This window comes from Tachypleus tridentatus, chromosome 1, assembly GCF_004210375.1.
Source record: "Tachypleus tridentatus isolate NWPU-2018 chromosome 1, ASM421037v1, whole genome shotgun sequence".
Classification (NCBI taxonomy): domain Eukaryota; kingdom Metazoa; phylum Arthropoda; class Merostomata; order Xiphosura; family Limulidae; genus Tachypleus; species Tachypleus tridentatus.
Window position 1 is genome coordinate 121,857,597 of NC_134825.1, and position 19,064 is coordinate 121,876,660.

General features: G+C 35.0%; 1 protein-coding gene across 5 annotated transcripts in view; it reads left to right on the forward strand.

Annotated features, from left to right (window-relative positions):
• The window catches only part of LOC143222567 (irregular chiasm C-roughest protein-like), a 191,857-nt gene that overhangs the window by 90,960 nt on the left and 81,833 nt on the right, over nucleotides 1-19,064 (forward strand). For all 5 annotated transcript variants that reach the window (XM_076449247.1, XM_076449235.1, XM_076449254.1 and 2 more), the window contains 4 exons: nucleotides 10,976-11,172; nucleotides 11,441-11,632; nucleotides 14,475-14,597; nucleotides 15,816-15,922. In XM_076449247.1, the coding sequence (XP_076305362.1) occupies nucleotides 11,067-11,172; nucleotides 11,441-11,632; nucleotides 14,475-14,597; nucleotides 15,816-15,922 (528 nt within the window). In that variant the 5' untranslated portion in view covers nucleotides 10,976-11,066. The remainder of the gene's footprint in view (nucleotides 1-10,975; nucleotides 11,173-11,440; nucleotides 11,633-14,474; nucleotides 14,598-15,815; nucleotides 15,923-19,064) is intronic.

Below are 19,064 nucleotides of genomic sequence, written 5' to 3' on the forward strand. Positions count from 1 at the left end.
GCTGGTATAGGTATTAACAATTTTAATGTGTTACTGACAGTCGGTAACATACTCTTTTATTATTAACTTGAATATGACCTAGGAAGGTAGAAACGTTGCTCTATGCTCTAATAGTAAAGGTACTGGTGTCATCAATAAAGTAATTATCATGCGTATTATTATTTTCATAACGTTTCGACCAATGAATTGTCCGATTGAGGTGTTATATTGAATATTTTTGTGTGGTACACAACCAGAAAGCTTTTTTTTTTAATAGAACTACCAAAATTCGAACCTCTGAACCTGTGATCTCGAATACGGGCGCTCGAACCATTTAGTTATCAAGAGTGGGATTCGAATCCTGGTAATTCTACGAAAATCTTTCTGGCTGTATCGCATACAAGAATATCTGATGTAAGACCTGAAGATGGCTTGAGAATACATTGGTGGAAACGTTGTGAAAATAATGAAAATACATTTGATAAAGACGATAAATAAATAATCTGAACAATTACACCATTAATAATAATAAGTATGTTTACCTTCAAATTATGTACGTACATATGGCAAACTTGTATATTAGTTTAAAATCTTTCTTTTGTCATGTGTGTGTGTATTTTATAGCAAAACCCTAGTGGGCTATCTGCTGTGTCCACTGAGGGGATCGAATCCCTTATTTTATTGTTTGTATATCTGGATACTAAATTCTTGTTCAGTGGGGTATTTGCTTTTCATATAAGCAGCAGTATGGTTGTAATATTAATAGCGATATATTATTTACATAATATTTATTTAATTTGGATCTATGATCTATACAAATAAAATGGTTAATAGTTTTACCTCAAAATTTTTTTTTGTAAATATCCGTTTTCTTGGTTCAGAAATATAACTTCAGGAGAGTTACCTATGCTAATATAACTTCAGAAGAGTTACCTATACTAATATAACTTCAGGAGAGTTACCTATACTAATTTTCTAAAATATGAAACTTTCCTGCATCTAAATTACCGTGAATCATTGTTTTTATATTTTGCTTCAGGATATGGGCTAAGTTTAATATAAGCATTCCATTTAAGTTCAGAAATCGTAGGCCTGGCATGGCCAAGCGCGTAAGGTGTGCGACTCGTAATCCGAAGGTTTCGGGTTCGCGCCCGCGTCGCGCTAAACATGCTCGCCCTCCCAGCCGTGGGGGCGTATAATGTGACGGTCAATCCCACTATTCGTTAGTAAAAGAGTAGCCCAAGAGTTGGCGGTGGGTGGTGATGACTAGCTGCCTTTACTCTAGTCTTACACTGCTAAATTAGGGACGGCTACCACAGATAGCCCTCGAGTAGCTTTGTGCGAAATTCCAAAAAACAAACAAAACAAAATCAGAAATCGTATTTTTCTTCAAGGTTTTGTCAAACTCGTGTGATTTGATACAGAACAATGAAAGAAAGTATGGTATTAACAGTCTAAATCTTCAATTAAAGCACCGGAGTTTTGTGAAGAATGTAATATTGATTTAACATTTCTATTTTTTTTTTATCCTTAAGTACTGAGAATAACAAAAACAACAGGGGTCAACTAACATTAATACTATCTGTCGAATAGGCCCAGCATGGCCAGGTGGTTAAGGCACTCGAGTCGTAATTCGTAGATCGCGGATTTGAATCCACGTCATACCAAACATGCTCGCCCTTTCAGCTGTGGGACGTTATAATGTTATGACTTTTCGTTGGTAAAAGGGTAGCCCAAGAGTTGGCGGTATGGGTGGTGATGACTAACTGCCTTCCATCTAGTCTTACACTGCTAAATTAGGGACGGCTAGCGCAGATAGCCTTCGTGTAGCTTTGCGCGAAATCCAAAACAAACCAATCTATCGAATACCCGAAAGATATATGTACGTTTCGTATTCGTTTCATCTGGTGGCGTAGAATAATCGACTATCAAATCAAAGCAAGATTAAAACTGAACCAAACCCAAGAGAAGACAATTCAAAATTATATTGTAGCTTATGAAATGTACTTTTCATGCTACATATAAATAATTAAACAGAGTAGTTTGTGTGTTTTTGTATCTATTACGGTAAATGTCTTACGTTGATTATGCTCAAAATAGCAGAACAATATTTTTATATTAAAAATAGACACACTATTTCACAACAAACTCAAATTAATTCTCCATTATTTTTTAAATTCACTGCGACTGTATAAATGTCAATTATGAAATATTGTTATTAATTTTAAAATAATTTTTATTGCTATTTTAAAACTATAGAAAATACAAACAAAATCTTCTATACGATTCGTCAAAATAACGTTGTAAGTGATTATTATTTCTCATTATAGACAAATGATGTGGGATTGCTAAATCTTTAAGGAAGAATATCATAATTCAGTAAAATGACGATAGAGGCGCTCAATAACGGGGAATCGATGTAAAAGAATGATGTGGGTGTGTGTTTTTTTGTAAGTAATTATGTTAACACTCACTATTGTGTATTTAACGAGACAGTAACATAACTCAGCTATTTATCGACATTAGTTGGTAAGTATAGATTTTATCCGAGATGTTATAGTAATTGAAATGTATAAGAGTTCTCATGTCATAACACGTTTGTTTTTTTTTCACACAGAAATTACATAATCTAATCAAATGAGGTTTTCATTTCAAAACGATCTACGTTGAGTAACAACTAACACTTTTAGAAAACCAAAATATGAACTGAATAATAAGAATGGCTGTCATTTTATAACGTGCCGATAACTGAAAGTGAAAAACGTGTTCAGTGACGTCATTTCTCGACTTTGGACACTTGATCCACTAACTACTAAATATATGTCGGTCCCGTCGAGACAATTTTTAATTATGATAAATATCATATGGATATCTATTATGTCTCTGTTTGAAGAAATTTTAAAAAAACATTTTGCTAATAAGATAATAAGAGGTATGATTAAACCTAGTGATATCATTGTGTTCGATTAGAAGTATGGTTAGTCCTAGTTACATCAGAATGTGTCTCAATCTTTTAGAACTCACTTTACTCTCATTAGTTTATCTTATGCTATTACATCAGTGACTAGTTATGGGACAGTAATATGTTTTCGGAATTACAACACGAAAACAAATAAATAAACTGAATAACGTAAATAATTACAATAAACAAACCAACTTGAACCATTAATTAAAACCTGTTTCTACAAGTGTTCATTTGCTCGACGTCAGCCTCAAGATATTTCTTTGCTCAACAACAATGAAACGTCGAATGTCCAGTACAATGGTTTGGAAATGCTCCTTGTTCCTTAACGAAGCCGAAATTATTCTCGCATTGTTAAACTAGTAAAAACGTAACCAACGTTTGCATCTACAAAGCGGACAAGAGATAAACAATTAGTCACAATCCAACTATTTTTACATATAAAAACCTTGTAGCTTTTTACAAGAACTGGTAAAGAATAAGCCCGAATGGTTGTCCACTTGGCCTTCCTTATTGTACTGAATTTAGACAACACTTATACATCCTTAAAACAAACACAACTACCATGAATATGTAGAAAAAACAACACTTTCTACCAAATTAACTTTTAATTTATCACAATTTCTGATTAAAACGTTCCTTTGTGGCATAAACTGAACCGAAATCACAGAGAGTCCAAAATAACCAAACTTATCATAACGCTATTTTTACAAGTATTTATGAGGTTTCAAGTAGAATGTCTGAGAAAACTAAACCACTTGTAAAAGACTTGAGCAGTTAATTTGTAACTAGAATTAACAAAGGTTTGCAAATAACAATAGTTATTAGAGTTAGACCGAGCTCGCTTAGAGTGCCTAGTCTATGAATCTGATTTGTTAAAACACACATCACGTCTTAGAACCGTGAGAACGCTATAAAACTGAATATGTTATCGCATTATTCAGCAGTCTAGTCTATCGTAAGAGCTGTTAACTATCTACTTTGTTTTGGTGGTGTCAGTTCAAACTTAGAAACACTTACGGGCAGATGTCATTGTGTAGCTAAACAAAAATCTGAATATTATGTCTTTCTCAAAATATTTTATAACTAGTACAATCAGATAAGGATTATGGCTATATCTATTTATGTTTAAAGTTTCTGGGATGTTCAAGCTAAGATTAATTTCTATGTCGTTTCCTAATCTTGATTATAGAACCTTGTTTTGCTTTTTTTAGCCTAATCAATCACATAAACGAATTGCTCATAAGAAGCATTACTTTCTTCATTAACATGTCCGTTTGAAAAGGGACCAACATAGCCAGGTGGTTAAGGCGCTCGACACGTAATCTGAGGGTCGCAGGGTTTGAACCCCGTTACAACAAATATGCTCGCCCTTTCAGCCGTAAGGACGTTATAATGTGACGGTCAATTCCACTATTTGTTGGTAAAAGAGTAGCCCAAGAGTTGGTGGTGGGTGGTGATGACTAGCTGCCTTTCCTCTGATAAACTAGCGCAGATGGCCCTCGAGTAGCTTTGTGCTAAATTCAAAACAAACCAAACTGAACCAATGCTTTATAAACATGTCCGTTTGACAAAAAAAAGTATGCGATAAAATCAACAAATCACTTTCCAGATTCGTAGTGTTTTCGCACTAGAGTATAATCGTTCACTGTAAAATGAAGTAGCTGTTTTAGAACCATGTACGACAAAATTAAAGGCAACTGGTTTGTTTCAAACGCATTATAGTAAGACGAAAATATAAACGGATATGAGTTACTATTACACTTTATAACTTAATTAGCTCAGTCGTTAAGTTGTTACATGTTGACGTCTAGCTGGTTGACCAGAAGCAGATGTGTTTCTTTGTTCAGGTGTTTGTACGGAAAATAACGAGGTTTAATTGGCTGTTTGTCTTTACAATCTCAATCACAAAACAAATGTTGATAAATTAGGGCTTTGTTTGTCTTCGTGGTTGTTTCACATAGTTTATGTTCCTGATAAACTTTCTTATTTAAATCAGAAAAAAATGGTTTAAACAGTTATTTTATCTTGCAATAGTTCATGTCGTTGAAACTAAAGTTTCTGTCCAGGTCGATTAGGAATGTTTTTAATAATTTATTTGATTTATAACAGTTTTGTGAATGTCTAGTAAAAGGACAGCCGTTTTTGTTTCAAAACAACATTAATTCAGTGTATTTCAGGTCTGAGAAAATACCTGGATAGGTCACCTTATTTAAAACTTTTATGTACTCTCTCTGTGCACGTTTGAGTCAAGTCTGTTGTTTCAAGAAAAAATAGATAAAAATATCCCTCCAATTACCGACTTGTTTCTATACTGTTTACTGTTTCGCATTTTGCATCATGCTGAGTAATCTTATGTTTTTTCTGTAACATTCTTCAGTTTAAAGAACCGACCAAAGAAATTAAGTGAAACAAGTTATTTTTCTATGTAAAATACATAGAGAACCACAACAATCATTTCGAGAGTAATTGCTGTATTGATGGTATGTTTTTTTGTGTGTGTTTTGTATATTATTAAGGACTCTGTAGCCATAAAAATGATGAACCCTCAAGCAATTTGTCCTACAACTATTTCAAAGAACTATGTTTTAAAATCCGATAGGGTCAGATTTTGTCACAGCGGTATTTACTTCTTTTCTTCGTGGTAGGTTTTTATAGGTTAATATAACCAAGGCTACTTAGAAATAGACATTTCTTTTCAACTTACACGTGATATATAGTCAGAAGGCAAAAGGACAAAACACAGCTGAACTTCTGTCCCTCACACAACTGATGCAGTGACCACAAAGAAAGACCACAGCACAATCTTGAAGTTTCTTGTAAACGTTTATGCTCTTCTTCGCTCTATTTATACTGCACCCTATAATAAAGATCCATCAAAATGAAAAGGGAACAAAAAAAATCTAATACTCGAGAGAGTGAAATGGGTAAAACAGAGGCACCCTGAGATGGACTTAATTTTACAGATTAGGTGTTGAATAGTCCACCTAAACCACGGACCTGACCAATGTTGGGATAAACAAAAAACTTTATTTGTAGTAGCTGGTATGTATGAGTCACTGTATAAAAAAGAGTGTGGGCCAGTAACATGTCGTTGGAGTCGACTGATAGGAGATGTACGTGAAGGGAGCAGAATGTCCTGTCGAGTCGTCTTTTTTGACGCATAGGTTTTTACTTACGAAAGGTTGTCAGAGTGAGCCTTGGTCATTGGACTCAGTCTCCAAATTATGAACGTATTAGCTCGGGTATAGATACATTTGGGAATTTGTCTTGGTTTGTGTTTGGTGGACAGAGGTAGACGGTTTTATAGTAGAAGCGTCTGTGCTCGGGTTCTGTTTGTTTTTTTTTGTCAGACATTATTATATTTCCTATTGAGTATGGTGGTTAAATGCGGAGGATATATCTTGTATTTAGGATGTGATTCCAGTGAGGGAGTGTTTAATTGTCGTGGGATGGAGGTTATGTTACTCGCTGGACTTGTCCTGTTTCTCTAGAATGGTCTTTCTCGTTTAAATGGAGGTACTATCTCGACTGTCAGACCAGAATTAACAACAACTTTCATAAACCATGTTGACTCCCGGTCCTTCTAGACGTCATCCTGTAAACTGTACATATTTCTACGGATGGATCTTTTTTTTATGAATTTTTTAATTCCGTAGTAAGTTATAAAAAGTTCTACATTCCTGAGGAGAATACTGAAGAGAGTGTTTGTTTGGTTCTAATTAACCCCAAAACTAGAAAATGGACTATCTATGCTCTGCCCACCACGGGTATCAAAACTTGAATTCTAGTGTTGTAAGCCCGCAGAATTCTGCTGTGCCACTGGAGGCGATATTTGTTTGCAATTAAGGGAAAACGCTACACAATGGGCTATCTGTGCTCTGCCCACCACGGGTATCCAAAGCCGATTTCTAGCGTTGTAAATCCACAAACATATCACTGTACCACTGGGGGGGTTTGGGGGCAAAGATAGTGCTAATGTTTAATGATGGATTAAAATTTACTGAATGTTGAGAAGTTGCACAATAAACATAGATATTTGAAAATATCAAAATGCCATGACTGGATGTAAATCTCATCGTGCGCAGTCTTTTGGTGTTTTTCGGTACTATTGTGGCATCAAGTTTAGACTTTCTGATGAATTTCACAAACTTCTCCTATTGAGTAGAATTAGACAAACCATCGATTGTCATAGGTAATGAAATGGTGCCAACAGTAATTCGCTCCTTCCTGCGGATGTGGCTGCATCATGTAGTAACAAACTTTCATCCACATCTTTTTTTGATTTAACTTTATTTACGCCAGCTCTGCCATCTAGTGGTGGGGTAGAGCACAGAAAAACAATTGCGTAGCTTTAAAACAGACAAACAAATAAATACTCCAGCTCGTTCTTACTTTTATCCTTTACAAAATATTTCTCGTCCACAATAATAAAAAATCTCCTTTGTAGATATTTGTTATTATATAACTGCACAAGTCTAACACGGTTTTACATTTGCTATTTCCTGAAGAGTACAGTAACAATTATATATGTAAAAAAGGCTCGTTTGGGTTGAGAAAATATTTTACCCAAACGAGCCGTTTTTGCATATATATTTCTCTACAAGTGGGTTTTCTCGACAACACTAACAATTAGTACTGATTTCTAAGCGTAAATAAAATCGAAGGTAAACTTTAGTGTAGTATGAATTATCAAAACGTTTCTGATTGACATAGGCCGGGCTTGACCAAGCAGTTAATGATCTTATGTGAATACGAGGATTAAGGTTTTTGAGACCCGTTGCAAAAAGTGCATTCTACATTTTTGGGGCCGTAAATGTACTGTAAGAATGACGGATAAATATTTTATTCGACCAGAATGGACTAACCCTAAAGAGAGCGATATGTTTTGTTGACCAGTCTAATAATTTAAAATGAAGGATGTCTATGGACACATAATATTTGTGTAGCATGTGCAAACTTCAGAACTAAATAGTTGGACTGACATATTTATCAAAAATGGTTAACACAAGAACAAAACAAATGTAACAACAAATGACAAAGACCAAATAATCTTTATACGTACATTGTTTGCATTCGTCTTATAACGTTTAGAAAAGCGTAACATTAAATATAAAGAGGAACTGACAGCTCATGTTCTGTTTCGTTTCTTGTAAACCAATGCTGTCTGAAGATACATAAAGGGTTTTTAAAGATATTCGTGTTTCTGCAAGTTTGTCGTAGTTTAGGTGTAATAATAGTTGTGTTAGGATATTTCGTTCGAGTTTGTGTGTTTACTAAAGTGCGCGCGCAAATCTGCTGTGTTCTAAAGGGGATTTGTTTTCAAAGCAGAAGCCATTAGTGTTATTAGTTAGACACTCAAAGCAGTTCATGTTTCGGGTGTAGGAAGATCAAATATTAGAGATGTAGTGTAAAGATCTTCAAACAGCTTTACGAATTATTATAAACATTGTTTTCATTATTTGACTGGTCGCTATTGTTATTTTCCCGTGATAAATTTGGTTTCAATTTTACTTATCTCTGATACGTCCGTAAGAGGGATGTTATAAATGTTTGATGTTATAAATGTCTTAATTTTTCAGACTTACTTTAGAAACCATATTTTAATAAAACTGATGGTCTTTAGTCTTAAAAGTATTTCAATTTGATGACATATTACTATCAAATGATATGTAGGTCCGATATACACAATACAACAATTTACTTCTGTCATGTATAAAAGGAACAAAGTGAATACAATTTAATTAGAATACATTTGATTTATATAAACACGTCTTGATCACTTTCAGCATAAAACAAGATAAATCCACACGAGAATAGTGAAGGGAAAACGGACTTATAGACAAAACCGGACAAAACTGACCAATTTTAAGCAGTTATTTAGTTTGAGTACGAAACATATTCTAATACTATTGATAAACGACCTTATAACCAAATTGCTGTGTGTAAATTTGTAACTAATTCCATGAACAATACGGAGACATAAATATAATCTTGTCAGTAGACATTGTTAATAATATCTTATGTTTTATCCTTCATAATGGATACTTGCGTTTTGACAATAAGCTGTATCTCTATCTTTATGGTGTTACAATATGAATCAAGCAAGTCTTTCTTTTGTCTTAATATTTAAGGACGTTTTCGAAATAAAGACTATTGACAAGTGGTGTTTAGATAACAACACTGGATCTGACTTCGATACATCGCAACCTTATTTGAGTTATGAGCCCATAACCTTGATTCTGTAAAATAATTAACCTTACATCTCCAATATGAAAACAAAAACAACAACAAAGGTAAGCATGCATGAAAAAATATAATTTTCTAAAGAAACTATAAAAAAAATACTTTTACAGAGGATATAATCGATCTCTTCTCCACGAAAATAGAAACTATAATCAATAAATCTGAGCTATCGATTACAATTACAGAACTTACATAATTAACATTTCTGTGTAATACCCTTTGGTACAATATTCTCTGTACAGATTAAAGACGGTCCACTTCTTTCAATGTTACAATATTCTCTGTACAGATTAAAGACGGTCCACTTCTTTCAATGTTACAATATTCTCTGTACAGATTAAAGACGGTCCACTTCTTTCAATATTACAATATTCTCTGTACAGATTAAAGACGGTCCACTTCTTCCAATGTTACAATATCCTCTGTACAAATTAAAGACGGTTCACTTCTTCCAATGTTACAATATTCTCTGTACAGATTAAAGACGGTCCACTTCTTCCAATGTTACAATATTCTCTGTACAGATTAAAGACGGTCCACTTCTTTCAATGTTACAATATTCTCTGTACAAATTAAAGACGGTCCACTTCCTCCAATGTTACAATATTCTCTGTACAGATTAAAGACGGTCCACTTCTTCCAATGTTACAATATTCTCTGTACAAATCAAAGACGGTCCACTTCTTCTAATGTTACAATATTCTCTGTACAAATCAAAGACGGTCCACTTCTTTCAATGTTACAATATTCTCTGTACAGATTAAAGACGGTCCACTTCTTCCAATGTTACAATATTCTCTGTACATATTAAAGACGGTCCACTTCTTCCAATGTTATTCATCAAAATACGTATGACTTCTTTTATGTCCTTTTACTCATTTGAAGAAACTGAAAAATCCTACGTACAAGGATAGGAAAACACATTGATTCTCTTTCCAAGATATAACATGAAAAGATATAATTTTTTTAATTATTCGTGATTAAGCAGCTACAGACATAAATATATAATTCTATTTAAAAATCCTTAACAAAAATATTAAACTGATTGTTAGTAAATTTAACAAACGTCTACTCGTTGAATAATTACGACTACGCTAAACAATGACAAAGGATTGTATTTATAAATAAAATCATTATTATTTTTTTATTTTAACTTGTTATTGAAATCATTAATTTGAAAGCATTTTTTCTATAGATAACAAGTTACATTTTAGACAACATAATTACTTAAACAATAGGCTTCATTACTTGTATTGTAAAAGAACGTTATGAGTAGAATCGATTATAATTGATTGTTTAAGTCTGTTGAAGATTCGGTCTCGTCCATCACGGTTTTTATGTTAGTGGAACGTTTCTAAAGCAGATGTAAAGCGAACTCTATATCGTCCAATTAAGCAAAAGAACGTCTGAGGTAACAGTGGCCTTTATTACTGGTAATACAGTAGTTAAACATTTGTTAGCTGAATATAAGAGCTGAGGTAAGAGGAAAAGGGGGTATATGTTTTGATGAAACGACTTATCTCATTGAATATCAATTTATTTTTCCTTTAAAGTTTCATTTCCTGATTTCTGCATTTGTTTGTTCTGTGGTTTAGCTTCTTGAGCAAAACTACATAAATCAGCTATATAAACCCAGCTGTATCAGTACAAGTTATTAATAATTAGATAACATTTGTCGTGATGAACTAACGGTGTAAAATGAGAGTAATGTGTAGAGCGAGCAATAAACACCACAATTATCACGCTCTAATAAATAAGAACACACACTACTGATATTTTTCATTTCAGTTAAGCATGAGTTGATGGACATCCAAGAATAAAGGGTACAGAAAGACCCATTAGGGGAATTAGCTCCAACGTGGTATCAACAGGCAAAGATATGAAGGTTGGTGAGAAAAGCTGGTGCTTGCGTTGCATATTTCTTGTGGTTCACATCTTTCCTTTCTTCAATGCTCAGATCACGCTGTCACAAGGATCTACACTTGGTAAGATTGGCATTCGATTAGTTGAAATTTAGAATATGGTATTACAGCTTAGGAAATTCTAGTTGATCATGTATTGATTGTGCACTTTCATTCGTGTTCATTATAAGTAACTACAATACATCAGGTAAAATTTGCTTTCGAGATGGCATGTCTTTAGTTCTATATTTTTAAGTTGGCCGTTAGGTTTTAAAAAACATTCGTTTTTCTACTGTAACGTAAGTTATTAATTTATTGTTATTAACTTTGAATATTGTCACGTTTCCAACAGATGTCACTCAACAGTCGTTCGCTATTGAGCCTGCGGACAGAACAGCAATTCAGGGTGACACTATTGTTCTACCGTGTCGCGTGCTCAACAAAAAAGGAACATTACAGTGGACCAGAGATGGGTTTGGACTCGGTTCTGAGAGGTCCCTGTCCGGGTTTCCTCGATATTCTATGGTCGGCAGTGACGAGGAAGGTGACGATCCATTGTTTAGTATTTTACTTATTAAGTTTAAACACACAACAGAATACATGTACTTAAGTTAAGTTTATGTATCATAACCTTATTGCATTAACTTGTATATTTACTCACAAAAGGCATTTTTCTTAACAATAAATTACGCAGCCATTAAGACTTGTGGCTAGGGTGCTCGAATCACCAGTTGAAACTCTGTCATCGAATATGTTCGCACTCTCAGCTGTGTGTGCATTATAAGTGAAAGCCAATCCCACTCTCTGTTGTTAAAAAAGTAACCCAAGAATTCAAGGTAGGTGGTGTTGAACTATTGCTTGTTTGTTTTTTAATTTCTCGCGAAGCTACATGAGGACTATCTGCGCTAGCCGTCCCTAATTTAGCAGTGTAAGACAAGAGGGAAGTCAGCTAGTCATCACCATCCACTCTTGGGCTACTCTTTTACAAAGAAATAGTTGGATTGATTGTCACTTTATAACGCCCCCCACGGCTAAAAGGGCGAGCAAGCCTTCCCTCTAGTCTCGTCATTAATTAAGTGGGGTCAGCTAACACGAATATCCTTTGTGCAACGTTTCTCAAAATTCAAAACAAATTAACCAAACAAACTATAACTAATGTATGAAACAATTTTTATCATTGGAGGAAAAAGAGCCGGGTGTGGTTTATAAGTTAGTATGATGAGATAAGGATCTTCAAGTCCAAGGTTCGCTTTTCTTTACCAAATACATTTGCATACATGTGGTTTGTTATAAACAAAAACAAGCTGAAAAAAAATTAAAAACGCTGCACCAAATGAAAGTATCCTCAGGGTATAGGTTATAATGTGGGATATAAAATGTATCCTAGGTTTTGGAGGTGACTGCGAAAGTACGACCCACATTGCGGTGGGAATACACTGTCTACCAGTCTTAATGTCTATTCATCAGCCTTACATAAAGAAACCAAATAAAGAAATAGCAACAGAGTTAAAATATTAGAAATAAAATTTAGGAGAGCTATATGGGGGTGGTTAAGCCCACAACGTCCCACATCTATATCATCCTTCACTGTCTACAGACAGTTGTGGGAAGGTGACTTCTCTCCAATATAAGGAAGAAATAAGTAAAAATTAATGAAAATAAAAATAAGATCCTGCCATTGGGAGGAAGTATGTTAAATAAACGTACCTTTCGAAGTTAGATTCTAGCCCCTAATGTGGTGGTGAGGCACTAATTAGTAGCCCAGTAGACGAATTATTTTTTTTCATAATATTGAATGACGTTAGTTTGTTTTTCGAATATTCGCGCAAAACACTGTAGGTTTTCTATAATCGAGAAGTGGGATTGAATATCACTATTTTAATGCATCTATGGCCCCAAAGTGCGGAGATAAAATTATTTATACACATAGAATATTAATGCTGAAGCTACACGAGGGCTATCTGCGCTAGCCGTTCCTAATTTAGTAACGTAAGACCAGAGGTAAAGCAGCTAGTCATCACCATCCACCGCCAACTCTTGGGCTATTCTTTTACCAACAAATAGTGAGATTGACCGTAATATTATAACGCCCCCACCGCTGAAAGGGCATGTTTGGTGTGACGGGGATTCGAACCGGTGACCCTCAGATTAAGAGTCGAGTGCCTTAACCCACCTGGCCATGCCGGGGCTCTATCAGTGTTATTTTGTATTGTGAGGTTAATGTATTGATTTAGAACTAAGCTAAATCTTCTGAGCTGGTAGGATCGTAATACACATGGTAGAGTAAAACCTGGTACACTTAATACTTATTGCACACTTTCATGATGACGAGAAACCAACATTAAGTACAAAAGTATTCTCAATATAGCTGGCATGGGTATTAAAACATTAAGTAATATTAAGTACAGAACAACGTTCCGACATTCCTAGGTCATCCTCAGGTTAACAAAGAGAGTGTGTGACTGTATAGTTTATACTGTGTAATATATTACAAAGACAATCCAATCCAACTTAATTATTGTTTGATTCAGGGTAACAGTCAGAAATTAAACTGAGTCATAAGTGAAACAACTGTATATTTTTTGCCGCAATTACGACCGAAAATGGACCCCTCATGGCCAGGTGCTTAGAGCACTCGACTCGTAATCTGAGGGTCGCGGGTTCGAATCCCCGTCACACCAAACATGCTCGCCTTTTCAGCTGTGGAGGCGTTATAATGTGACGGCTAATCCTACTATTCGTTGATAAAAGAGTAGCCCAAGATTTGGCGGTGGGTGGCGATGCCTAGCTGCCTTCCATCTATTCTTACACTGCTGAATTAGGGACGGCTAGCGCAGACAGCCCTCGTGTAACTTTTCGCGAAATTCAAAACAAACCAAATCAAACAACAGAAAATACTGATTACATTAATAACAAGCATCCAACTGGTAAATGAGTATTTTTACGACACTGTAAACTCCTACTTTGAATGGTATATTAAATTACTCGCATTACTCATTGTTGTATTTTTTTTTATTCTGAGCTAAACAAGTAACTTATATCACCAAGTTTGAACCCCATTATTGAGTACGTCAGTATGGAGTAGGTAAAACGTATGAAAACCAATTGCTGTTTTTTTAACTTTATACCATTAAAAACAATAATGTGAAAGACCAGTTATTGAAAAAAAGATTCATCACTTTGTCAGTTACTATTTTCCAAGTAATTAATATGAAAACATTAACTTCGAAGAAAACTCAGGTGTTGTACTCTTGACCCTAAATTCATCAGTTGTGTGGTTTAAAACTACAACGTTAGTTAGTAATGCGACAGATTTAGGAATCTGATATGTACACAGTTTTCCCTACTAGGATATTACTAAACTAGATTTTTCCTTACATTTGCAGGAGATTACTCACTCCAGATAACTAATGTCAGCCTTGAAGATGACGCTGTATTCCAATGTCAGGTTGGAGCCTCTGATAGAGTGAAAGGAATTAGATCGAGAAGTGCAGATTTCACGGTTTATGGTACGTGTCCCTGTCTTCATACTTTAGTATAATTTAATATGTAAAATCTAGAGTTTAAAAATAAATTCATATTTTTACTACTTTTACTACTTACGAGTAAACAGGAGTGTTGTAAATATATATTTAAATATTGCTCGTCCTGTTAATATTATCTCTTTAGAACAAATGTAAGTTAATTGTAGGATCTGTGAGTGACTAAACACACCGTAATGTTGTATATCTCAAGCAACTTGCTACGATTAGCAGTTTGCGATCTTCGTAAATTAGCAACGGTGTCATCTTTTAGCATAACGATGTCTAAAAGTTGTCACAATACCACAACTGCACCAGCTGTCCGCTCTCATTTGTCAGTGTCAAACTTGATATTCCTTACTACCGTCGTTATTGGCGAACTTCCTATCAACCTGTTAGATACAGAGATGTCAAAGGTATTGATTCCCACATTTTCTTGTCAAATACTGCATAATAGTCTTTGTTAAAAGATATGTTATATTTACTTAGACTGAAATAATACGATACAGGGAAAATGTTTTCGTTTTGCTTCGATGGCCCGGCATGGCCAGGTAGATAAGGCATTCGACTCGTAATCTGAGGGTCGCGGGTTCAAACAAAACATGCTCGCCATTTCAGCCGTGGGCGCGTTATAAAGTTCTGGTCAATCCCACTATTCGTTGGTAAAAGAGTAGCCCAATAGTTGGCGGTGGGTGGTGATGACTAGCTGCCTTCCTTCTAGTCTTACACTGCTAAATTAGAGTCGGCTAGTACAGACAGCCCTCGAGTAGCTTTGTGCGAAATTCAAAACAAACCAATCGTTTTCTTTCGAAAAGACCTGTGTTGTAAAAGTCCGTGAAAATTTTTTAATAAACCCAAAACAATTTGTACCGAATCTTTTATATAACTTATGTGTTATGGCGTACCAAATCTTTTATATAGCTTATGTGTTATGGCGTACCGAATCTTTTATATAACTCATGTACTATGGCGTACAGAATGTTTTATATAACTTATGTACTATGGCGTACCGAATCTTTTATATAACTTATCCACCATGGTGTACCAAATCTTTTATATAACTTATCCACCATGGTGTACCGAATCTTCACGGTAACATATTCTCAGAGTGAGATTTTTGCTTCAGTTGACACTATGTATTAAAACATTAGGTGATACTACCACCCTTGAAAATCAATGACTCAATAAGAACCAGTTTTGTTTCAGTACCTCCAGAACCACCTCGAATTGCACCGAGGGACTTTTTAGAGACTACAGCTGGTATGACAATGGAATTAACGTGCGAGTCTAATGGTGGAAAACCTCCAGCAGAGGTGAGAAATTAGATTGTGAACGATGTAATCAGAAAATATATTTATATATATCTTTATACTGAATAAAAACAAGATGTAACTTGAATGATATGAATCATTGCTTTGCTACATTTATATTTTTATACCTGTATTTTTTGCTTTGCAATATTTAAGTAAACACTAGGTGTCACTACACGTTTAAGAAAACATTTCCATGTTATTTTGATATATAAACATTAATTACCGTGTTATATCTGGAAAAACAGTTATTTAGTACACGTGTGAAGCTGTCACTTGTTCTTCCAGTATACATAAAACTGGATATAGTCATATATATAACTTTGTATACAGAGTGTATACACAGAATATACTGTTTCTTCTTTGGCCACTAGATAGTGTATGACTATCTACAAAACAATATCTATTCAATACGTGCAAGTTGGTATATCCTTACTAAGCGACTATTGGTTCTCAATAAGTTAATTTGCTGTTGGATTTCAGTAAGATGGGGATCATTATAATATAAGAAACGGTGTACTTGGGTTAATAAAACGGAAAACTGTTCTGATGGCAAGTTTGCTTCCACCAACAAAATTAAATGTCCTTAGTCCCTACTCTATAGTCAGAGCCAGCTACAAATAATACTTAGAGAAGCTCACAAGGGTATTCTTGTAAGCTCTCAGAAGAAAAGCTTTCTGATTAGTCGTCACGTGCGTAGCGTAAACGAGATTTGTATTGATCTGAAATGACCCGCATGTATAGGACTTTGGTCAGCTGAATGAGACAATGAAAAAACAAACAAACAAACCAAAAATAAAAAAAATACTTTTTTATTGGCAGGTCTGAAACAACAGATTTCTGGTCCGCATCAATCGGCTTATTGAACAGAGTAAATAGAAACACCTAATAAAGAGGGACAAGCGTGTGGTGTTTTCTGGAAACAGATAAAGTATACATAATTTGGTAGAATTTTACAATTAAAGTAAACAAGTACAAACCTTACAATACTTTCTGTTTTTAAATTTTATCAGCAATGAAACGACGAATAATGAGATGGAAGATGATACTTTTATAAAGTATATTACTACTATAAAATAAAAACAAGTCAGTGCCACCCATTTTAATCGTGGTTCTTAAAATACTTATTTCGCGATGACAAGAAACCCACTTGAAGTAAAAATGTATCTCAGGACAGCTGGTATGGGTATTAACACTTTTACTGAAATAAAGCAGAGAACAACGTTTCGACCTTCTGAGGTCATCTTCAGGTTAATAAAAAGATGACCGAAGAAGGTCGGAAACTTGTTCTCTGTTTTATTTTGGTAAAAATTGTTAATACCCATACCAGTTGTCCTGAGTCCTATACCACCTGTCCTGAGTCCCATACCAGTTGTCCAGAGTCCTATACCAACTGTCCAGAGTCCTATACCAACTGTCCAGAGTCCTATACCAACTGTCCAGAGTCCTATACCAGCTGTCCAGAGTCCCATACCAGTTGTCCTGAGTCTCATACCAGTTGTCCTGATCCTATACCAGCTGTCCTGAGTCCTATACAGCTGGCCCGAGTTCCATACCAATTGTTCTGAGTCCTATACCAGTTGTCCTGAGTCCTATACCAGTTGTCCTGAGTCCCATACCAGCTGTCTCGAGTCCCATACCAGCTGTCCCGAGTCCTATACCAGCTGTCCTGAGATACACTTTTACTTATTCATTTTTATTATTCTGCACTTTATAAATACACGCCGAGGTAGATAACAGATGATAAATGCTTATCTATTACATTATCTAATAAGCTAAAGATAACTGGTGATAAATGCTTATCTATTAAATTAGCTAACAAGCTACACTTATAGCTAAGATTAAGTATCATAGTTAAGTCTTGTAAAACTAAATAATTTAATTTAAGGATAAATAGGTTAAAGATGCGACTTTCGAACGTATCACAGCAAGTCGTGGGACCAACTACCTTATTTCTGATTTTTATCACAAAGTGATGCTTGGTGTTAGAACTCCGTTAATGTCATAACAGGCTGAAGTTTATCCCTTATTCAAATTTAAAATCAATTACTTATTCTCTGTTTCTTGTTTACATGCAAATGGTTAACTCACACGGATAGAATTCCTCTTTAATACATGTTACGTCATAGGATAGAACGAGCGGGTATTCATGAGCAATGCCATGAAAACAATTACATCTTCATTTAGTCTTACATTCACGTTGCTTATCTATATTATCTCACACTGAAACGGTTAAATCACGTAAAGATCCTTCAACTAAGACATCGTTTTAAACACTGAGCATTTTTATTTGAAATAAAGTAGGTTACTTGTGTTAACAAGTCGTCACTGGAAAGATATTCCAACGAAAACCAAGCTTCTGTCCTTTTTTCTCACAGACAATTTGGTTTATTATATAATTTTTAAACAGCTAAATAACATCGAGGTCTTGGTTATTCTATCTCAATTAGAAAATAATTTTAACACTTTGCTTTTCAGTATTCTTATGTAATGGGACAAGTGACAATCAAAATCGCGCTACGAACAAGACGGACATATGTCATTGGTCTTCGATGAATTTCGGAAATTTCGAATATTGGTGATCGGTTTTAAGAGAAAACAAAACCATCAAAAGTTTAATGATGCAATATAAGGAAGAAAACGACAAATGTGTGTGCACGCATCAAGACAATTTAACCTAAAATAATATTGGTTATTTGACTGACTAGGAATGGTTTGAAATCGAAGAAAGGATTGTTTGAACTATTAAGACTGAAACACACGCACATATTAATTGAGAGAAGAAAGAAAGATCATTCAGTTTTAGGAAAATCTGGAAATATTACACACATTCTGAATATCATAGAATTAAATATTTACATAACCTAACAGTTATGTTAACTATGTCTATTTATCTTCAGCTCGTCTCGAGCGGTTTGAAAGCTAAAATTAACAATATGTTTGATGTTTAACGTTCCTTTATTTCAACCAAGGCCCGGCATGACCAGGTGGTTAAGGCACTCGACTTGCAATCCGATGGTCGCGGGTTCGCGCCTGCGTCGCGCTAAACATGCTCGCCCTCCCAGCCGTGGGGGCGTATAATGTGACGGTCAATCCCACTATTCGTTGGTAAAAGAGTAGCCCAAGAGTTGGCGGTGGGTGGTGA